The 25,424-nt window shown below is 27.9% G+C and overlaps 1 protein-coding gene across 27 annotated transcripts in view; it reads right to left on the bottom strand.

The window, feature by feature from the left end:
* Positions 1–25,424, bottom strand: part of LOC107456607 (bruno 3) — a 705,687-nt gene that overhangs the window by 312,799 nt on the left and 367,464 nt on the right. For 15 of the 27 annotated variants that reach the window (XM_071179608.1, XM_071179595.1, XM_071179603.1 and 12 more), the window contains exon 2: positions 25,086–25,134. In XM_071179608.1, coding sequence (XP_071035709.1) covers positions 25,086–25,134 — 49 coding nt within the window. Of the gene's footprint in view, positions 1–19,590; positions 19,639–25,085; positions 25,135–25,424 lie in introns of all 27 variants that reach the window. The other 12 variants (XM_071179599.1, XM_071179587.1, XM_043044184.2 and 9 more) reach the window with 1 other exon arrangement.

Genomic DNA, 25,424 nt, shown 5'->3' on the forward strand with positions numbered 1-25,424 from the left:
TTTTTAATCTACTCTTAAATTAATATCCTTTTTTCCTTTTCTTTGCGCTACATGTAAATTAAATAATAGTCAAACTTTGGAGCGTTCAGGCAGAATAACATAATAAATTTCTCCAGTTTATCAATATAAATATATTTTACTAAACATATATGTAAAATAAATAAGCCCTACTACCAATAAAAAATGGTTAATAATGTTTCTCAACTGAGTTTGATAGGTTTTATTACAAAAATCATACATATTTAAGCTTTTCTTTTCCCAAAAGACGCATTTTAAATTACGTGTTGTTTATTTATTTTATGATAATTTGATATCAACTGTAATTTTCATCGACAAAAGCCGGAAAATGATAACGCATTTTACATATTTTTGCATTACAGTGAAACAGAATGGGAAAACATCTGCATACGTTTCAAATCAATTATATTTTTGCATTAAGTTTAAAGCAATTTAATATTCTAGTTTAAAATGAAAAAATGTTGGTAAAAACGAATTTAAATTCATGTATTTCAGATTGTTTAAAGATATTTTCTTCGCTTTTGTGTTTAGAGAAAAAAATGCTGTTTAAAAATATTAATTCTAGGCACATGGTACGAGAAAATTTATAAATTATTTGTTTGAAAAATCATTATTTGAAAATGATAAAATCAAAGTTTTTACATTGGGTTTAATTTTGGATTGATTATTTAATTTTTTTATTAAGTAGCTTATTTGATTTTATCTGATGGAATATAATTATAGTATAAATATGTGAAGCTGTAATATGACTATGATTTCATAAAATTATTCCTCGAATTAGTGTAATTTTGAGTTGCTATTATTTTATTATACAGAAACTAATGCAATACGTCCTAGCTACGTCAAAGCTACGGCTAGCAAAGCCTAATAGCTACGTCAAAGAATTGTAGTAATTAAAAAAGCAAAATCGAAAATTATAAATAAATATATTCTTCAAAAATGTGTTGGAAAGGCACCTACTTTCGTTCGGTTGACATTAATCACATTAACCTCATATGAATTTTTGTTTTAAATAGGTATTTAAAATTGTGATTTTTCTAGAGCTGCTTTACCATTTTATTTACCTAAGATTTTATCAATTTCGAACGTGATAGAATGGTACACAATTCTTTGAATCGTACACTGAGAAAAAAGTACAGTCAGGACTATCAGAATAGGTAAAAATTTACTGATTAATATTTTCGTTAATTTTTCCTGAATTCGTGAACGACATTTCCCGGTTTGCTATACTCTTATATCCATAGTTTTAATGGTTAACAATCTAAACACAGTTAAGTACGTTTTCTCAGTTATAATTTGCTTTAATCCTTAACATAATTAAAACTAAGGACATTAATTCGCATGTATTATGAGTGCTAGCGTGCTATAAAATCTTCATCTTGAATGTTTGAAACTGTAGCAGCTTCACTGTACACTATAAATTTATATCAGAGGAAGCAGAGAAGCGAATTCCGGTAAAATTATTGTTCTGTATGGTAATGATATTACTGGTTGAAAAATCATAATTCTGGTTAAACAAAATAAAGATACACGGTATTTAGTTCACTCATTTGGTAATTTTTCTTTTTGTAGGGTAATGGTTAACCAGAAATTCTGTTTCCAAAAATTATAGTTCATATTACCAATCATTTAGTAAAAAATACGAAGCACAAAAATAAATTCAACCGAAATTTTTTTTATGCCATGATTATAGTAAAATTTTTACATTTTAACCGTTTTTAAAATTTTTCCTCATTTACCAAATTTTACTACATAGTATAAAACCATATGTTATAGTTAATTTCCCCAAAATCTTTACTAAATCGCTTCTCTAAAAATTACCGTGCACTTAGGTGCTCCCACAAAGTGGGCAACCGGGGAAATTTTACTATATTTTGGTATTTTCGACAACATTTTTTTTTATTTCAGTGAAGAGAGTAAGATCCTTTTCTTTATTTCAAGTAAAACAAGGTTTTTGTTTTTTTCATTCAATCCTTCATTCTTATTCAGTTCTTTTTTATAAACTCAGTTGTAGCCAAGCCATATTTATGAGAGAATCATACACACCGTGGTACCAAATCTTGGTTTGAAAAAAAAAAGAAGTTAAAACCGCAATTTCTATTCAATCCCCAAAACTGAGTAAAGCTAAATTATCTGTGCATTGTAGTGTGTGTCAGCAGGACAGAAACATAACCGCCACGTGTCCCTCTCTCACCGCATACAGAGAACCACATTAGACCAACAGACATACTTCTTACGTGAAACTACTGGCTTTCAAACACAACGACCAACAATAGACAAAGAATATAAAGTAGCGTCGATACACACGCACGATTTCTATACCGACGATAATAATTGACACAGTATATTATTTAAAGATAATACCACTCCGTCACCGTATAATAGATCTCGAAGACGAATGGGTCGTATTCATGAGACTGTTCGGAAAAGTTTCGCCAAATGGGAAATAAATTCGAGAAAGTTAAGAACAAGGGAAATTTCGGTTTGTTTTTGTTATCATTTTTTATCTCTTTCCTACTCTCTAAACTGTAGTAATAATTCTTATTGCTTTAGCAAAATAATAAAATAGGAAACTTTATTTAGGTAAGTAATGGTTTGAGGGTGTCTGTTCACATAGCTATCTTTCGCTAGAACAAGAATTCAAATTGTTAGATTTGTATAGATTTTGTTTAACCACTATGGGAAAATGAAGTTATTTTCGTATTGTGCCATTTTGAGAATAACATTTGAAACTCTGGTAATAATTCTTATTGCTCGAGCAAAGTAATAAAATAGGAATATTTTTTTAAGTTAAATTATGGTTTGATGGTTTTTATTCGCATAGTAAGATTAAAATAGAGAAGATTTTAAAGAGTTAGATTTTGTAGAGTTTGTTATACCGTAATGGGAAAGTAAGGTCAAGTTTTGTATTCTGCATGGAGAGAAATATTCTAAAAAAATTGCTTTACTGTATGGTGGAGCATTTCAACTATTTACAATTTCACAGGAGCATTTCATACTGCAAAATTGCTAAGTTGATTTATAAATACTGCTATTAAAATTTTCAGAGATTATTGGAATTTATTGGAATTTAAAAGTTTTATTAATAGGTCATCATAAGCAAAACCAGTTACTTGCTTGATTCGTCAGTTAACAGTTTTGTGACTCTTAATTATAGAATATTAAGAAATTGTTCTTATCGAATAATAATCATACTTGCGTATAGTGAAATTACAAAAATTTTTCGTCCTTCTTTGCACAAATTTAATTATATTTCAGGATCTTCGTTGTTTTTAAAAACAAAAGTTCAAATTTGCTATATTTTGGTTACTTATTCTCCCTTAGGGTAAAAGTATATTTGAGAGTGCCCCTTTTTGAAATTGGCGCCATTCCTGTTTGGAACAGGAATGGCGGGCAAAGCATAATAATATTTCAACAAAACATTGGAAAATTTCAACAAAACATCGGCCAAAACTTTATAAAATTACAACGAATCCAATATAAGCAAAATTAATATGCCTAATAAAATGTTTTTTGAATCGAAACAGAAATTAATGGAGTAACCACAGAAAGAAAAGGGAAAAAAAGAACAACAACTCACTTCTTCATTAAGCTTGAATATCCTCAGATTTAGGTGCACAGAATTCTCTAATAGCAGTTAGATACTGTCTAAATTTATCATGAATAGAATCTGTATACCTCCATCGCCACATAAATTCGCCGAAATTCGAATCGAAAATGGCGTCTGTGGTACCGGACTGGCGTTGACATTTTTTTCTTAAGTCCCTTTTTATGACTGCCCACATACCGTCGATCTTATTGACCAGAAGCAAAGTAACCTTACCAACCGGTATCCAACTTAGAACTAACGGACCTCTGAAATTACATATATCGTTGAACTTGGTGAGAATCAAGGGGCACCCTCAAATATAGTCTAGCCAAATTTTGCATTAAAATCCTCCCAGCATTGAGTCCATTGGTAAAACTGTACTGATATCCCCCCCCATTACCTTCTCATCGAATATCATAGGCAAAACAATTTTTATGATGCTGGTCAGCCTGCAGTTCAGATTTCTCAAAAAGTGGGGACGAACGCTTAAAAGATTAGAACAAATGATACACTTTCTGAAAGTTTTGATTATGGCCAATTATCCAAAATTTATCATAAGTCTTATATTAAGGCCTATTGCAACGATTTTAATGAAAGAAATATCTGTGAAATAGCAAGAAATGGAAATGTCACTTTCATAAATTTCAGATGCATATGTGAACTATTGTAAGCGAGAAAGTAATTTAATCTATAGAATAAAAATGATTCACAGATAAATATTAAAAGAATTGTTGGTGGTAGATATTTTGATTATTAGTTAATGTTATTAAGGAAATGATCTTATATAAAAATTTATACGCTTCTTTAAATAATAGTGTAGGATAAAAAAGTTTCTTTTGAATAATAAAGCAAGGCATTTTCATTCGACTATTTTAAAACAAATTTGATAAACAGTTTACTTAATCGATAATAAAAGGAGAATATGAGTTCATAAATTAATTTATTTTTATGAATGAGATTGAGGAAGCAAATTTAGACCCTTAATCAAGTCAGAATACCGTACATCATGATTTTATAGACTTATTAATCTCTTAGTTCATTTACTAAATATAATTATGAAAGAGGTGAATGGAAGCAGCAAAAAAAAACTATACGAACAAAAAACATTTTCACCTCCTTAAAAGGTTTCAATGATCATTTTTAAGCCCACCCAGGAGTAAAATTTTCTTCGGTACTTAATTCTTTTTACGAGTGCATTTGACAGAAACATAGAAACCATCTGAAAAAAAAACTAAAAAGAATTTTTTTCCACCCTTCTATCATGTGGGCTTAAAAAGTAAGTGTAGAGGGAAAAAAAACTCTTTAGAATCATGAAGGAGTAATAAAAAAAGTGTTTTTATAATCTATATTTTCGCGTTTTGCTTTTGAAAATAAAAATGCCTTGACGGTTTTATGTACCTTATTCCAAATAGGTTGGGCCTCTCTGATTAAACTTAATGGTTATGCGGTGAAGAAAAATAGGGACAGTATAAAAAAGAAGATGACAGGCATAATAATAATGGGGGTAATAATAGCAGGGGGTTTTGTGTACTTGTTTATTGCAAAAAAACGATAGTGAAAATAAATTAAGTCTTTATATTTGAAAATTGGAAAGGAGGGAAATAAGGTGCACTGGACATTATTTCTAGGAATATGGGTGGAACTAATATATTATAAATACCACTCCATTTTTTTTAAATGCCACGCTATATATGGTTCAATCTTTTATATAATTGATTTAGGAAGGAATAATAAAATTTTCTGTTTACAAAGTGCATGAATCTAAAAGCACATAAATGAGCTATAATAGAGTACAAAAAATTTGAATGACATTTATACAAAACGTCAGGGATTTAGAGTAAATAATTTAAAAACGCTGATTTGACAGCAATTGTTTGAAAGAGTGTAGTTTATTTTTTAAAACTTATTCAATTAGTTAAAAAAAAATTGTAGATTACATTTATATGTCATGCCATTGATTAAAAGTAAATAAATAACAAAAGCATTCTAACTATTTTTCGAAAAAGTGTTTATTTTTTTAAAAAAATAATTCAATGAATTTAAATAAAAAGAAATCTGTACACTGTGAAAAAAGTGTCTAATTGCCACCATTTTTGGTGTTGAAATAAATTATAAACATTTTTTCCATAGAGAACTTTAGTTATCGTAAAAAAAATAATGTAAAATTGAAAAAATAACAATTAATTGAATGAATTATTGCGAATATAATACAAAAATGCGCTTGTTTTTTTAAATGAAATGGTTTTGCAATTATGTTTTTGTGTCCGATTTTGCAGCTTGTAATACTGTTAAATTGAATCGAATAGAATCGCGATAGAATCATCCAATTTAGTATGTAGCAAAATGTTGCATATGATTAATTTGAACTACTTTTTGGAAGTTATTCGTATTGTGGATATAAAATTGAAATTATGTGGAACAAAGGAGAAAAATGGAAATTCATGAGGCAAATTAAAATTACGTCAAGCAAAGTGTTGCTCATGACTATCGTCAAGAAAAACATTGCCCAAGACTAATCTGCAGCAAAATGGCTAATATGCAAGAAAATATTGTCCCTGTCTAATATCCAACAAAATATTGCCCATTACAAATATCCAACAAAATGCGCATTTCGCATTCATGACTTATATCCAATAAAATATTATTCATGTTAAATATCCAAAAAATATTGTTCATGACTAATATCCAATAAAATATTGACATGATATCCAGTAAAATTTTATCCTAAACTAGTATCCAACAAAATATTGCCCATTAAAAATATCTAACAAAATTTTTTCCATGACTAATATTCAATAAAATATTGTCCATGAATATTATCCAGCAAAATGTTGCTCAAAATCAGCTTGGCCTACTTCTAGGAAGCAACTCGTATTATGGTTACATAATAAATTATAAACTCATGGAAATAAACTTTCATGAAAATTTTCAGAGGTTAAATTTTCATTTAAACTTTCAGAGTTAAACGTATCATTAATTACTTCATATTATGGCTTCCAATAAAAACAATATCAAAAGTTGTCAATATTACTTTTAATTATTGACTTCTTATTCCCCGAGTACTCTGTAACAGTTTAACCAAAAACAACAGGAACACTACGAACGCACTCTAGTTTCCCGAAATCTATACCTACATTTGATCAATAGCAACATACCCTCCAGCAAAGTGCATTGGCCAGCCTTGCTCAAGAAATAGATAGAGGCATGGGTTTGCTATTAACCATGGGGATTCTCAGATCTAATAAAACTAATTTAGCGATGATGCGTGCGCCTTATACGCAATGAAATACGGGTTTTCCCGGAGATTACTACTAAAATCCTTTTCGGGAACAAAAACTTTTTTCCTTGGTCCTGCTTCAGGAGGTAGAGAGGGAAGGGGAGAGGAATGGAATAAAACGGAAGTGGTATCGGATCCTACGATTTATGCGTTTAATTTTTGCAGATATGATAGTTTTATGAGGGGGCGGTTTTCTCGTCTGCGCGTCCTTCTCTGTTCCTCTTAAACCCTTTTGTTCTAGAAGTTATTGCTCCTGTTTGAAAAAAGGAAAAGATTTTACAACGTTGGGATGTTTTAGGAACATTGCCCGTGACGAGAATTAGGTATTTCGGCATCTTTTCTACGCATACCTTTGTGAGCTATTATGGTTATTTTTTTTTGCTTTCGTAGGAGGTTCTGTGATGATATGTTAGATAAATAGCTTGTTTAGGCTTAGATTAGTGGGCAGATTTTGAAATTTATGACAGAGCGTGGTGGAACTTTTTAGGAAAACATTCGAAGTGGAAAAAGAATAGTTTTAAGTGCTGCCGCAGAGAGTCATAAAATGACTTGGTAAATATATGGTTCAGTCTTTATAGCGGGTAAGTTAAAAATGTTTATAATTAAGTTTGCTCATATTATACTCATCGATCAAGCACGTAAGCATGCTTATTTCTGAACAATATTAATTCTCATTCTGAATTTTTTTTTTACAATATTAGATATATTAATGAGTAAGTATATCCATTTCTTTACAATTTGAACAGCTTAAAAAATGATTAATGGTTCAAATAACATTGAATATTGTTAAAATGAGAATAAAAAGTATGACCACATCTTGCAGAATATGGTAGAATTCAAAGTATTTCTAGCTCCATGGGAACACCAAAAGGCACGGTAACATTAACTGAAGAGCTTTGGTAATAATTTTGGTGAAATAAACAATAAGATATGGTCTTATAACGCCTGATAAATTTGTTAAATTTGGCAAAACTTATTAATTTCATCATGATATCTTAGCGCATGGCATGAAGGCCATTTTCTTGGTTAAATTTACTTTTCAGTTATATATTTGTTACTAAATGTGTAGTAAAAAGAACTGCTTTAAAATCAAAATTTTTGATATACTGTTACCATATGTACGGAGAAAAAACCATATTAATGGTTTAAATACCGTATAGTTTGGTTTCATCGCCAAAACTATGTTTTTTTTTTCTTTCCAGAAATTTCTTTACCCGTAAAATATGGTAATTTTGCTAGAAGTTTTTTTCTTCGTGTTCACAAAATTTAAAATAAAATTTTCTTAAACGATCAAGTGAAGTTTAATATCTTTCAGACTGAACATATAAAATTTTTTGAACATTGTACTGAATGAGCTTCCCATATAAACACCTGAATAAGCAGTTTAAAATACAAAAGATTTTGAGCTTGCATTTTTTGTTGTTGGAGCATAATTATATAGCAAAATAAAAAATTTTTCATGGCCCACCAAGAAAATTACTAATTTTCGATTCATCATTTCATGATTCTCAGTAAAAAGAAGATTCACATACATCAGATTTAATTAGCATAAAATAAATGAGATTCATCACAGCATTTAGTTCATTTATAGCAGTTCTAATCTACATTTTAATATTGTATTCTCTACTACGTTTTTAAATTTTAATATTTGTAAAAATCTTTCCAATAAGAAAATACGCTTTTTTTAAACGTCAGTTAATGATTTAGTAATTAAGTGATATTATTGAAAGGTTTTGCAACTGCATGCTAAATCAGACAGAGAGACTTTGTTTATGATGTTGGTTAGCAAAGCAATGCTAGGTAGGGGGGATACTAGGAAGATATATCACTTTAAAACGAGGCATCATTTTTGAGAAGGGGTAATTTATTTTAGAACAACGTTCTGGGGGATGAATGAAACGTCATGTGATGGTCCGATTAGAATCCGAACTGGTCACTTAAAAAATTCTTAAGTAAATTAGTAGCATTAATATACAATAAACTTTATTGACGAATTTAAACCAAGTTAATCGCTGAGATAACCAGAAGTTGCGAATCCTTGAAATAAATATTATCATAAATATCCAATAAATATGGATTGCAATTCTTAGTTACCCCTTTATAGTTGTTAATCATCAAAATGGGTGATATGGTGCTTCACGGACATAAATAAACCAATAAAAATATATTTTACTCGAGTTTTACTTAATTTTGTATCCTGCAACTATTCCAATGAATATAAATAATAACAATTTAATATTTAGCAATACACGGAGAATAAATTCTTGAAAAATTACCATACTTTATGGTAATAACTTTTCTGGTAAAAAAACCATAATACTGGTTAATAAAACCAAACTATAGCTATTGAAAGCATTCATTTGGTAATTTTTCAGTTTATATTGGGATAGTTTACCGAAAACTCTGGTTTGTAAAGTTATAGTTCTTAGTACTATGCATTTAGTAGAAAATACAAAACTGAAAAGTAAATTTAATCGAATAAATGGTTTTTATGCAATGATCCAAGGTATAATGGTAAAATAACCAAATTTTACTACATGTGTTTTATAGTAACCGTAAATTTATAACCTTTAACACATTCTTATAGCGGCGGAAAAATAAATAAGGATTTATTGTGCTACTTTGTGCATAGAATCACAATATTAGGAAAGCAGCAATTAATGATAGGTAATAAATAATATTTGGTAAACAAACTTACAAAACTGTGATTGAATTATCCAATTTAAGATAACAGAACCACAGAAATCTTTAATCTCTTTTCATTTAAAAGAAATAATTACTAAGTAAATTGATTTAGATTGATACAGTGATTTCAGTAGTATCGAAAAATAAATATTTGGTCCAAAGAGTTGGTGAACGTAAACAAACTATGTAGAGAATATACTTTAAACCATAGTAAAAATAAACATTTCAAGTTAAGCATGTTATTTGGTTATTTCTTGTATTAATTTGCATTGAGAAACATTTGGAGCTGAACATATATTCAAATCTATTTTACTTCGGTTATTTGTAGTAAAATGTGGATTTGTTTATGATTGTAAACAACTGATTGCTTCATATAAAAGAACTGAAATACAAACGGAAATTTATTAAAAGAAAAATTTATAAATGAAATATTAAGACAAATTGAAAAGAGTTCATTTTCTTCATTCTACAAAGACAGTTTATAACAACACAATACAACGCGGCAACATAATAATTAAAAGATCTCAACATTTCTAAAATAAAACAATTACAGTTAATTGAATTTATATGATAAGCTTAAGCTTTCGATTATAAAAGTTAATTTTAATTGAATTAGCTTTTATAGAATTAAATCGTCCGCTTTTCATGTATTTTTCATTTATTAGAGAAGAATTCAGTTAGTTTAAAAAGAAAGAACGAGGAAGCCTGGATATTAAGTCAGAATCTTCATGAATATTTAATTAAATATTCATCAGGAATTTAGTTCATAATACGTGACATATTCTCCTGGAAATGGGGTTTTGTTTGTGAAGAAAAATGTTCAATTAAATTAGCGCTCAGTATATTCTGTGAAAAATGGGGCTTCTCAAGGAAAAGAATTATGGCCTTTTGTGCAGGAATTTTCAAAGTGCAAATCGGCATGATGTTTATACAGGATAAATATTTTAAGAAATTCTGTTGCAGTATAAGATTAGAGTTTATCTTTGGAGTGATTAATTATTCGAAGACGGGAACTTGTTGGGGAGATTTTGATTTCGAAGGTAGAATTAGATTTTGAAATACTTCCCCAGAAACTAGCGCAAATGTGCTTTATTTAGTGAAGTTTTGCTTCCCTTATTCATGCTCATATGTTACATCCGATTTTCAAACGTTGAAGTGTATAAATATCAAAAATATATAGGACACAAATATTTAGCAGCTCTCTGTCTGCGTGTAACAGATATCGCAAGAGTTAATATAAGTCTTTTACAAATGTAAATACTGGCAAGGATTTCCGAGATATTTTCAAATAACTATGCTGAAAAGATTTCATATAGTTAAGGAGAAATTGCTTTCGATGGATATTTTAATATTTTGAAATATTTCATTAATTGCTTGAAGCTCATACGCTACGAAAAATAATCAAAATTATGCATTGCAGGAGTTTAAATAATAAATATTCAGGCAACAATATGCTAGTTAATCGTATTTATTTAATTAGATTCATTAAACAGCTTAAATAAAAAAGAATTTAAGCAAAAGCGAATTTAAGAGGATCATCATGTAAAAAATTACGTCATGTAAATAATCATGTAAACATTCTGAAAATGTTACATCATGTTACAAATGTTACATCATGTAAATAATTATGATGATCAACATGTAAAAAATTACTATGTTGAAGTAAAAAATCTCAAAAGAAGAAGAACCCAAATTATAAGACTTAATTCCTAAAAAAACTAAAAAAAAAAAATCCCTTCCTTACAACATTTATTAAAATCTTATTTGTACGTTTTTGAAAAATTTTAAGAGCATTGCATATATGTATTAAAAACTTGCGATTAAAAACAACTTTTGCTACCATTTATTGATTAAAGAAAAAACTTATGTAATCAAGAGAAAAGACCAAGCAAAAGTCTATTATAAATCAAAATTTAAATTAGCAGTTTTTTTGATAAAAAATTTTCCTCACTCTTTATGAGTAAAAAGAAAATCTATTTACTGTCTTGCATTCTCGAGACGAGCCCCTAACTGAGAGCTCATCTCAATATTGCAAGACAATACATCACGACACTCCATACGCACATAGTGCATCGCATTAGTAAAAAGAAATATTTATTTACTTTCTAGTGATCATGAGATGAGTACCTGACTGAGAGCTCATCTCGTGATTGCTAAACACGCCATCACACGCCATCCACTGCTTCATTTTTCTACATCGGAGTTCGAAACTTGATATTCGGTTATCAAAGGCGTTTATTATAACCAATACACGGTAATAACATTCATGTATTCAATGTCTAATATTCTAATGAGTGTGTATTTAATGTATAATATTTTAATGAATGCGTATTTAATGTATAATATTTTAATGAATGTGTATTTAATGTATAATATTTAAATGAATGTGTATTTAATGTATAATATTTTAATGAATGTGTATTTAATGTCTAATATTTTTATGAATGTGTATTTATTGTATAATATTTTAATGAATGCGTACTCAATGTATAATATTTTAATGAATGTGTATTTAATGTATAATATTTAAATGAATGAATTAAAAAATAATAAAACTTAATAAATTCCGTTTTTAAATGAATTAAATATCGGAATTTTTGCAGTCAAGATACTGATTTTCACATTTTAATTATTTGGATATTGAGAATTGTTTTCTTCCAGTTTTCGAACTCAAAAATATCTATTTTCTCTTTCTAAATAATTATTAAAAACTGAGATTAAGCTATACAAGTGATATTTATTTACTAAAAAACATTGATACAATTACTCATACAGCACGAAAATGTGAGAATTACGCTTTAAATAAGTAATAAATTATTCAAAACTTAGACACGGAAAAAAGTTTTTATTTTGTTCTTAAAATGTAGAAATAATCGCATTCTTAAACCATGGGAGAAAAAAATTCTGAAATGTTTGTAATGCTTCTGAAACAAAGCAGACATTTCAAAATAATAAATCACTCCAAAATAACAGATATAAAACGAGAAATATTTTATTTCCCACCCGAAATGAAATCTTTACAAGTTTACATCTCAGATATATTTCTGAAACTGCAATGTATTTTCTGAGAGCTAAATATAACGCTAAATTCTCAGCGAAAATTTAATAATTACATTTTCTGAATTCCATGTAAACTTTTATTTAAAATACCTTTCTTTCTGGCTAAAACTGCATAGACGGAATCAGTTCTTAGATCATATAAAACATAGAATTTCAAATTTATGTTCCTTTCCTTAATAAAATTAATAACTTTTGCAATTATTTATAATACTTTGTACTTCAGCAACTAATACCTTATAATTTCGCTTGTGCAATGCATGCAAAGCCTAACCTTAAATCATATCTAACACTGATTTAAACAGTAATAATATATCTAATGTTTCAATAAAACATGTTGAGATTTTTAAATTAATAATTATCAAACAGGAATAAAAAACTCAGAAAATTAATTCCAAATAAATACACATTTAACTCTTCGCAACCAATATCCATAGTCAATTCATTCGGTAGTTTCTCCAAACTATTATAATAATCTATCAAATGTTTCAATAAAACATGTTGTGAGTTTAAAATTAATAGTTAATAAATATGAAACAAGAATAAAAAACTTTGAAAATTAATTCTAAATAAATATACATTTAACTCTTCCTGACTAATATGTTTAATCAATTCCTTCTCCTGTTTCTCCGAATTGTAAGCCTATATTCAAAAACTAGTACACAGCAAGTTGCTCGGGGCGAGCGGAAATGAGAGTGTTATATAAGTGTAGAACATTCCTTTGCAAGGGACGTCAGCGGAATAATATAGTTCTATTTCGACGGAGCGTATATGACTCTTTATAGCGTCAGAATTTCGGTCATTCCCTAGGCGGTTCACGTCACTTTAAATTAGGCGTTCAAGGTGACCGTCGCCGCTTCAAACTGCTGTAGTTGGAAGTTTCTAAATGAGGCTGTAGACGCAATTAGAGGACCCAACAGATAAGCAAATTGAAACTACAATTGGAGGGCGTCCTTACAACTACCTCCCCATAGCACATCATCACACGATCCAAATTATAGAAAGGATATCTGAATATATTTATAATAAACACTTCATAACGTATCTGTATTTAAGGAAAATGTAAAAAGCCTACATATACAATTTTATTTAACCTTCCAGTATTAAACCTTATTTCCTAAAAGTTAAATAGTTAACATAAAAGTCAGCATGACACGATTTATATAAAATCTACACTGTCAAAAATTCTGTATTACTGTAGAAATTAAACTATACTGTTTTACAGTAAAATTGAATTTTACTTTAAAAATTGCATTTTACGTTAAAAGTGGATTTCACAGTAAAAATGAATTTTACTTTGAAAATGTATTTTACTTTAAAAAAGGATTTTACAGTAAAAATGGATTTTACAGTAAAAATGGATTTTACAGTAAAAATGGATTTTATGGATAACACACCCTAAGTGCCGGTGCTTTAATTCGTAGTTTGATCCGGAAATTTTTAGTGTAAAAAATATTTGTCTTTTAACCCCCTGACCTAATGCGTTAAAGGACTTTCGTGCATTTTATATACTAAAAAGTAATTTAATATTTGAAGAATTGATTTGAGGAATTAAACTTATTAAATTTAATTTTAAAGCTAATTTGATCCCTAATATATTGAAAGATAATTTAACCCCTGGTATACTAGATGATAATTTAGTTGAGTTCTCGACGGCTTACGATTACTTTGTTAGGATTAAAAAAAAAAAAAAATCTAGAAAAAAAATATCCCCTCAATTTTTTAATTTTTTATTTCAGATTGATTGAACGAATCAAATGCATTTGTTACAGTAAAACATAATTTAATCCTTGATGTATTAAACGATTGTATGTAAAATTACTTTCTGAGGTTATATGATTTCTATGTTGAGGTTTGGATGGAATCTATAAAAAAACATTTGCTCTCAAATCTACTAATATATTAACATAATTTGATAAATAAAAAAATATTTTAATTTTTCTCGCATTAAAAGATAATTTAGTTGAACTTTTGTGATCTTACGATTACTATTTGCGATTACTACGCTTAAATTGAGTTTAAAAGAAATGCCATAAAATATTTTGATCTGAAATACGTTAAAATTTAAGACATATTTGATATAATACTAAAAAGACTGATTATTGCGGTCTCCCTATAGTAAGTCTGAAGGGGCTAGTCTAGCCCTTCCCAGATTGTTTGTGCAAACTTTGTGAGATCTTCCCAGAAATTGAGATCACTTAGACATCCAAAATCTTAAAATATAATCGTAATTAATTTAATGAGATATTTATTAGAGACTCGGTCATCAAAAAATTTTATGGTATTTCATTCAATTTGATTAATGAAAATATTTGATTAAGCGTAACATTGAGTTTAATTATACTTATTACTTTTAGATAATTGAGATATCTTTACTACATAAATAATACTGGAAGGTGTGTTGAAATACTCTTCTTTTTAATGAAACTTCGATACCATATGCCTACTAAAATGTACCTTATACCCAAATCTTTCTGGGGTTATGGGGTACCTACCAAAGTACTTTAGGGGTCACTCTGGCCCATACCGTCAGTCTAGGTAGTATAAGGTTAAGAAAATTACGATAAACAAAACCCTAAGTTGGATAAAACCAGTAAACGAATATAATTACAAAAAGACAGATGAAATGAAGATAAATTTTGCTTAGCTAGTAAAATAAAGAATTCGCATAATAATGTTTGATAAAAAGCATCTTTCTGCCCAAAAATACTTGCTCTTTATTTGGGTATGGTGCATAAATTAACACTCAAAATTGCCCATATTTGTGTTATTGAATGTCTGTACAATATCATCCTTCTTTGCTATTTATTCCGTGGTTTTATTTCCTTCAAAATCTTCATTGTCTTTTCTACATTTTGATTTTTTTTCGCGTTATTATTTACTTTTACTGTGTGGTTGTATTTCTGAATTTGCATGTTGCAACACATTGTCTAAGCGTTTTTTTCCTGATACTTCCCGATAGTCTTTTAATAACATTCAACAAAAAATAAAAATGTAATATTATGATGCCTCTGAAAGTTTAAAATATTTTAATATCTCTCTCAGTGAATCTGAAAAGTTTAAATTACAAAGTTAAAAGCTAGTCATTACTATAAACTAAACACGTTATTATTACCAATGTTAAATTCTCCAATTTATACAGGAATTAAACTAAACTAAGTTAACTATACAAAGCACTTCACACAGTATATGCATAAATTTAAAAAGAAAATATTACAATTTTTCAAAAAAAACAATTTTTCTTATTCGATCTATAAATAACATTTTTCTAAGAATGTTAACGATCCCTAATTCTGTTTTGTAGTATATGCTGATAACATCAGGCTACTAACACCACTGGCAGATGCGTTAGTGGTATAGTAGTCCGAGCGAAATGGACCAGTCAAAGGGAAGCGTTAACGAGAGAAGATAACGCTAATAAAGCCGCTTAGAATTTCTCAGAATGGGGCAGAGAACTGTAAGAGATATCGTGGATTTCTATCCCCAAACATGTGATGTTGTCCGAGAAATAATTTCATAAATGACTAATAGTGCCTAAATATGCGCAGAATTATTTGATTAATGCGAAATTCGGAGTAAATGAAATTTTTGAACTCTTTTAGGGAATTAATGCAGATAAAATATTTCAATTTAGATATTTATTTTCCTTTAGCTCGCCAAGTTGATTCTTTCGGAATAGCTTTAAATGATCATTTATACAGAATGAAGTTTAAAAAAAGAATCTGAAAAATTACAAATAATACCTTCCGTATATAATTACTAATAATATCTTTCATCCGTTATTGTCCGAAAAATAATGTCATAAATGATTAATAGTGCCTAATTGCGCCGAATTATTTGATTATGCAATTCTGAATAAAATGAATATTTTGAACTCCTTGAGGCAATTAAAGCAGATAAAGTATTTTAGCTTCTTTCTTTCTTTAGAAATAGGTTTAAGTGATCATAAGCGCATTTATGTTAAATAAAATTTAACATAAATGAGGAATAGTTTACATAAATTAGTAATAATATCTATTTGCATTAAATAAAGCTCATCATAACACCTTGGATTCTCGCTTAATTAATCTGAATACTAATTCCCTTGTTAACGACATTAGTTCCTCATAAACTCTCCATAGCGTGTGGAAATGCATTTTGCTCTGATTTGCTTCTCTTAGCCACTGTGGTTTTTCTTGTTTCTTTTTTATTCATTTTTTTCTCTCTCTGCTACTATGACTATTATTTCTAATTTGCATAATTTTGAAGAGAACGAATTTTTTTTATCAAGTAATTCCTAAATATGCTCATTATGATTTGATTTATGAAGAAGGTTAGAGTTAAACAAACATTTTTGTTAATTTTAGTAATTATTGCAGGTAAAGTAATAACTGTTTAAGCTTCTTGCAATATTTTTAAATTTTTCAAATGTGTCACAAATTTTCAAAATTCCTTTCCGAAAATGACAAGTAAGGCTTAAATTGGCAGGCTGATACTATTTAGGAGGTAGTTTAAAATTAATTACAATTTTGAACATCTTTAAGCTGAAATACCGTTAAAAATTTTAAACTTATTTTAAGTCAAACAATTTTTTTAAAAATATTTATATCAAATCATATCTTTTAAAATATTTTGAAATGATTAATACCGTACCTAAGAAGCATTGATTGCGCAATGAAAAATCACTCGCTCTCAATTCAGACGACCCAGAATCGAACCCTGGCGATGACAGCTTAGAATTGAGTTGACTCTATATACCACCATTAGAGTAACATTTGCAGCAGGCCAAATCGTAGGAGGTTTTCGGCATTTTATTTTACTTTCAAATAAAACAATTATGAGTCAGTTTCACCATCGTTTATTGTTTTTACTTCAAGTATAGTGATATTATTCTAATTCATATGTTCTAATTTCATTTTAAGTTTTACTCCAATTTACTTATATGTTTTAAAATAAGATTTAAGATAAAATTTTAAAGATATATTAAAATTTATTGATATCTTTTCACGATTTTCTTGTACTCATTGTGTAAGGTCAATGTTCATAACATCTTTATCTACATTGGAATGAACAATTAACTTATACCCCCTCTTAAAAAGTTCCGATGAAACTAAGAAACCACGATGATATACATCGTTCCTTAACGAGTTCAATTTCGCTTAAAAAAGATAATCTTCGGGCGGTGGCTATAAATGGCTTTTATTGGCGCAATCTTAAGAGGCTCCAGCGCCAAAATATAACGTTCTCAGGAAAGAGTAAAGGGGTTGTAAAGTAAGCCAAAGAGCTATAACGGTTATTGGTTTTTTGTTTTCGGAATACTAAGTGGTGTTTTAGTATGTGACGAGATAAAAAGAAGCATAAATAAATAAATAAAAAAATAGTTGACGAGTTGATAAAGATACGCTGGATAATCGCGTATGAGAATTGATTTTTGAAGAGGGGAAACAAAAAAAAAAGTTTCTTTTAACTCTTGCCTAGCAACAGGGAAGTTAAGCGTGAATTTTTCAAGTAGGTATCGGCGGAAGATAAGAACGTATAGATTTTAGCGATAGAATATGATATTTAAATCAAAATTTTTTGTTTCCTGCTAAATTTCTTTCGTAATTTATTTACTGTTTAAATAAATAATACCTATGTTTGTTTTTAAGAAAACAATCTTACATTTTGCAATTTCAGATACAGGGAGTCCGAAAAAAATGGAATTGACAAATGTCTCAAGAAATAGAAATCGAATAAAAAAAAAAATTCTAAAAATACGCATGCGAAATATTTTTAAAAGATGCTTTTAAAGTCGGGATGGCTCAAAGGATAGAGTGCTCACCTGTCAACGAGATGATAAAGGTAATAAAATAAAATTATTACGCATTCATGAGGAAATTTTGAAGAGAAGATGGTGATGAACTGGACTTAACCACCATTCGTTTAAAAAGCAATTGTGCTCGCACTTACTTGAGTACTCGACTGATGACGTAAAAGGAAAGTAGGGAGTTAAGATTCCTGCACCTAGTGTAAAGATTCCTGCACCAAGATTTGTTAAACGCGAAACTAAATGAATGGGAGGAGGACTAGTTTAGGACAGGGGTGCTTGGTAAAAGAGACTTGCACCAGCTGGTGCGAAGAGGATAGGTAAGTAAAGTCCGTCGTGTTTTCGAACGTACGTACACCAAATTTGGTGCAGATCAGTTCAGAATTTCTTCTATATCGAAGGTATATTTGTTTAAGGTAATTGCACATTTGTATAAATACACATGCTTAGATAAACATTTTGTTTTGTTTACATGGATACAACAGTATGAATATATAGTTATACATATATGGAAATAATATTAATAAAAATAAAGCATAGTAAATCATGTGAATGTAAAATACGTCACTGTGCTGCATGGTATGAAAACTCAACAGAGAGATATTCTCATCCTTAATAAAACGAAATGGTTAAATCGAACGAAACTTAATACCCGCCTGACCTTTGTGTCTAGGGTAAAGCTTGAGGGTTTTTAAATTTTTCTACCACTCACTGTAGTTTAAATTTGTTATCAATTTAGTAAAGCAGTTATTTTATATTTTAGCTTTTTATTTGTTTAAAGTAAGTCGAAACAATTTATTAAAATCATTTAAATGTTAGAAATCTAATTTATAAATTTGAATAAAAAGATCAAAATTTATTAGATAAAAAACTCAACTTCTAAGTTGAAACTATAATGTTGAGTTTCTAAATACAAATTTCTAAATTGGACCTTTTTAATCAATACATTCTAATAAAAGAATTTAATCTGATACTTCATGTTCATTGGTAACTGATTCAGTAATTCATCAATGATTGTATAATCTGTGAATTAAATAACTGAGTTAATTACTTTGACTCAACAGATTAGAATCAATGATACCAGACAATGTAAAAAGTAAGAACAAAAATACACAAGGATATCAAAATAAATGTATACAATGGGGATTTAAATATACTAATCATTGATTCATTACATACCTAAGTCATTATATTTTTCCTTTTGCATTGTATAGTGTATTTGTGCACCTAAAATATGATTAGAAATAATTTCCAGTTTTAGTACATGAAATAATATTATATTTTATTAGTTCTTAAATATTTTAGAATCAACAATTTGTCACATTATTATATTATATGCTATTGGAGATACATGAAACATTTCGTTATTATACATTCGTCCTATATACATATCATATTTCAACTCGCATTTTTTTAAAGTTTAGATTATTTAGATTATTATAAATATTGTAATAATTTAGTTTAGATTATTTTTAGATAAATTATAAATATTGTAAAATATTAAATATTGGGATTTATTTTCATAACGCCATGGTGAAATATTTAATTTTTCGCGTAAATGCTTCTTTGTAGATAATTATGTAATTGAAGATATTTAAGTAAATTTAAATGAGTTATAAAGAAAAATATGAGAGTTAGTTCGTTTATGTTAGTTCAGTCATACCATCTATTTCGCAAAAATAATAAAATCTTCATATTTATTATATATATTCTAATTAAATAAAATTCGTATGAATTTTTATATGACCTCCATAATACTATAGTACTTTAATTTTTCTCAGAAACTCTTCATGTTATTTTATAACCACCGTTAAACAGCAGACCCAATTTTGGGTTTACGACTAACAATGCTCCATAGCCTTGCAACTTTGAACCTGATCCAGAAGACAAGGGAACTCCTGTATCATGAATTGAGAGAAGGAAGCCACACAATCCTCCCACACTAAGTCTGACGGCAAGGGGACTCTAACCCATGATCCGTCTACAACTGAGGATATTTTGCGTCAGCATAGTGAACGGTGCGAGCCGGGTGTGGAGCTCAAATCAACCAGCTATCGCTAGGATTCAAACCCGGCTCACCTTCTTGGGAGGCGAGCTTTCAATCCCCTGGGCTACCACTGCCCAATCTCTTTATCTAAAGACATTGAGGTAGTAACTATTTAAATAAATTTAAGTGTGATTTTAAAAAAATATGGGTGCATGTATTTATGATTCTATATGCCTTTTTTCACAATATTGATGAGAATTGATGAATTATAACAAATATTTCTATAAAACAAATAATGACAAACATTTTTAAATGATTTCAATACTATGGGAAGAAATTATTTTTTTAAATGTATTGGGCAAATATTTATGTAATTTACAATATCTAGATAAATTTAAATGAAATATAAGAAAATGCATGGATTGTTGCCTTTATTATTCTGCATGTCACATTTTTTACACATTAAATATTTGTGTGCATTTTAAGTAATTTTCATAATATAATGGAAAATATGTTTCCTTTTAAATATGTTTATTAAAAAATTTTGATGAATAAGAAATTAATAACTCTAAATGTCATAATTTTTTTTAATAAAGATTAAAATAATATATAATAAATACCTTCATTAGAAATTTGGAAAATTTTATATTGTTCACTTTTATTGCAATAAATATACTCGGTATACAATTTTAAACGATTTTCTAATACCATTTTTAAACTTTTTCATTTTTCTTGCAAAAATAAAAGAAATATGCAATATACAGTTGTGCATATTTAATAAATTATACAGTTGTGTATATTTAAGTTAAACTGAATAAGAGGTAAAACAAATGTAAAGATTTTATTCTAGGTTTATTTAAAAAGCATACCAATGTCTATTTTATTGACGGTGTAAAGATGATTCTAAAAGTGTTATCAGAGAGTGAAAGATATTAAAATAGTGAAATCTTTACATTTATTTAATATTTAATTTAGTTTTATCAAAGCCTTTACAGATACTAAACTTAATAAGTTTTGATTGAAATTTTTGATTCATCCTTAATATTGTATTCAAGTATTTATTGGTATATCTTTGAAATCAAGAATTAAATATTTACTTATATTTAACATTTGTACCGATTGTTCACCTGTCATTTACGTTACTAGGCTAAACTAATTAAAGAAAATGTAGTGGTAGTTACTTTACATAATATATAAAACTACAAAAAAATTAATAAAAAGTTAAATTCCTTAATATTGTTGTAATATAAAAATAGCATGACAGCTTAAAATAATTAGTTAGAGCTAATTCTCATGGTTTAACAAAGTTCATGTAATTAAAATCTTTACAACAATTTTATCTGTTATTTAGTGGTATTTAAATATTCTCCGTTATGTTATTTATTACTTTACATAGCACTATTTACTCGCGTGATAAAAATGTTACTATTATTCATTAATATTATTGCAATCAAATAAATAATTACTTACATTTTGAATTAACTTTCTTAATACCGTGGGAATTGAAACTAATTACACGACCGTAATTGAAATCTTTACAATTATTCCTATCTGTCAGATAAGTCTTATTTTCTGTCTTTTTAAATGAATATTATAACACTTTTTCCTTTTCTAGCATTGCAAAAACACTTTCTCATTTTGAATACAGAGAGACACTATTTTTCCGTATAAATTCCTCTGAGAAAAGCTAATGCGCGTTCAAGAATGTTTTCAAATTAAAACTAACACATTCGCCAATAGGAGAGAAGAAGAAAATGTCATCGAAAAAAAAAAACAAAATAAAAAGTTCAAACTATTTAAACGCATGGAACCAGAAAAACGGAAAAAATCATTTTTCATGAATACAGTTTGTTGAGCAATTTCAAGAATGCAAAATGAACAGCGTCTGGGGAAGATTTCAAAAAAGACCAAAACTACGCGGCTTTTCTTTTTTTGAAAAAAAAAAAATAAATAAATAAAAATGTAAGAAAGATAAGTGACAAATTAAAGTTTTATTCGCACGATGGCATTTTAATTTGTCCGGCTGCTCACGTGATCTAGAGTCATGAACATGCAGCTCTAAACTGAGGCCAAATTAAAATGTTACGAAAATGTGTCTCTAGATGGATTTAAAAAAAAAACACATTTAGTTGGCGGATGGAAAAATTAAAAAGAGGCTTTTCTGACGAACAATTTTCTCTTTGTGTACAAGGAAAGAGGCTTTTGATTTTGTTTCTCGGCGAGAAAATTTATACTCAAAATCATTTTTTGTTCCATTGGCATCTGTTTGGCTTAAGACGTTATTTTAAATTTAAGGAAAGAAAACTTAAATGTTTAAATAATTTCCTAATAATTTAGACAGGATGATTCAAAATAAAATTTTGGCTAGATTTACCATTATCCTGCGGTTAGAGAAGCTACTTTATTCTTTTATTTTGGTTTTTGCAATTAAAACCACTTATCATCAATTTTATCACTTTTACTGCACTCTCAAAAATATCGGTTAATTTTTAGTCATAATATCTATACTTTGAATCACTATACGGATTATCTTCATCCATACCTTCAAAAGGTATAAATTGTGCAATGTTTCTATTCAGGTTGAACCATAGCTTCACATAACCAAGTTTAAGAAGATACTATGGCTTGCCTCTGAACCAGTGCAGTATATTTCACCCACCGGTGGTTAGAAAATTGGGAGAATTTTTCTCCCCAATGAGCTATATTCTTATTTAATAGTATGGAAAAACCGGTTTTGCTATGCAGAGAAAACTGCCGGTTTAAATGCCACCTTTTACATGCAGAACCGTCATTGGGTCAAATGATGTTACGGCTGATCGCGTTTCTAATAATTTCAGAATGATCCAAAAAGAGATTATCGTAAAATTTAAACTATTTCATTATTTTTTGTCAGTCTTCCTTGATCCATAACATAATTAAAGTTTTCTGAAACTTTCAAAATGTTTAAAATTGAAGCATGTTGAACCCTAAAATCGTTAAACTAACTTTAAAAAGCTCAATAATTAAGTTAACACAGCATTAAGATGTCAAAGAATTTAAATGGCATTTTATTTCAATACATATTAAACCTTTTAAGAACGTAGTAGCATTATACTATATAAATTGCAGAACTAATAACGCACTTCTCCATAAATCACATTAACTTTATAAAAATTAACTTACATCTCAGAGAAATGAATATTTCTAACAAAATTTATATCAACAATCTGAGTACATTTTTTAGTTTTAGATAAATTTTATTGAAAGTTTGTTGAAATTTTGGGATGTGATTTAAAAAAATAACAGCAAAAGTTTCTTTATATGACAAAGGTGATTCATTGTTCCTAATATTAGTTATTTCAAGTAAAACTTTTTCTCTATGCAAGGTAACACATTTTCTGCATTTGCAATTGCAATAGAAAATGTTATTGAATAGTTTTTCAGTAGAAACTTCAATAGAAAATGCTATTGAATTAATGCTTTTTCCATGTATGAAGAATGTAAACGTTTTAGATCATTTGATATGTGGGCATTGGGCTATTTGATCAGTTGCTTATAAAGTGTTCAGTTATTTTTAATATCTGAATATATTTAGCTTTTAATAATCGAAAAAAGATATTTGGTTTCACATTCCATCGTTATTTATTAGAATAGGAGCAATAAAATATTTTATAAATATAATCAAACAAATAGTCCGAATTTACTTTCATTCATACCTTTATATTTCATCAGAAGTTTTTAAATTATTATAAAATAGAACAATCTGTTGAGCACAGAATATACAAATTTGAATTCAAGATTTATTTGCAAAGTGTAAATAAAAAAAATTCGAAGATTAATACAATGGTATAAATTTTTTTAAAGATTTTTTCCTAAACTAGTTGATGATGTGGGGAAAAATAATTATTAGGAAAATATTTTTAATTGTTTTTTTTTAAAATTAAACGAATGCAACGAAGTAAAGGCATACAACATTATTTCTTTATAACATTATTCTCCTTTTTTTAAAAAAAATAATGGAAAGAAACATGATATTTTCATAAAATTATTAAAAAAAATATTTATTACAAGATTTATTTATTTAAAAATTATTATTAATAGAAAGATTAATTTATCTAATTAATAGAAAACATAAATAAATTATATTCGAACTGAATTTGTTTTCATAAAACATGCATTTAGCATCCACAGAATCAGTAAAATTTATTAATCTATTATGTCATGTAGTATAAATGAAATTTCAAGAAACTTCCTTAATTAACATACGTTTAATTTATACTTTAAAATATATAAATATATTTCTCTAACATAAAATATATTTGCATTGTAAAAAATCAGTGTGTCAGATTCAGTAAGTATAATTTATGTTTGAATTAATTGAAATGTCAGTATATTAAAACATCTAAATTTAATTTACGCATGTATACTTAACACATATATATATATCGATGCATTTCTCTATTCTCAAATATCGATTAATAACTAATCTTTGCATATCATACGTCACTTTTATATTGGCATTGTGTCATAAAATACAATGATTCTAATCTTAAATGGATTTTCTTACGAAATATTTCATCTAATATTTAAGTTAAGCTGTAACATATGTCATAATTTCCTATTTTGAAAATGGTAGTTTTGGAATTAACACTTACAAAATAATGTTTTGAGAAAAAAAGTTTTATTATAATTAAATGTCTGAACTCACCTCCTCTGTTTTCACTATCGGCAGGCTTCACTTGGATTGGACGGTTCATCTGAAATAAATAATTAGTTTTAATCTCCTGAAGTTGAGCATAAATATATTAATCTAACAATCCGCCAAACAAATAATTTAGTTATTTATAGTTTCAACATATATACAGAAATAAAGTGTTACATAACTTTTATTAGATACGTTTTAGTTTTAAATTAGTTTATTATAGTTTAGCAAGTATGGTGAAATAAAAACGTATGGTGAATAAATATATTGTATTATATAGCATAAATATTTTTCTGAATAATATATCATAATATACTGATATTATGATGTACAATTATAAACAAA

This window comes from Parasteatoda tepidariorum, chromosome 4, assembly GCF_043381705.1.
Source record: "Parasteatoda tepidariorum isolate YZ-2023 chromosome 4, CAS_Ptep_4.0, whole genome shotgun sequence".
NCBI lineage: Eukaryota > Metazoa > Arthropoda > Arachnida > Araneae > Theridiidae > Parasteatoda > Parasteatoda tepidariorum.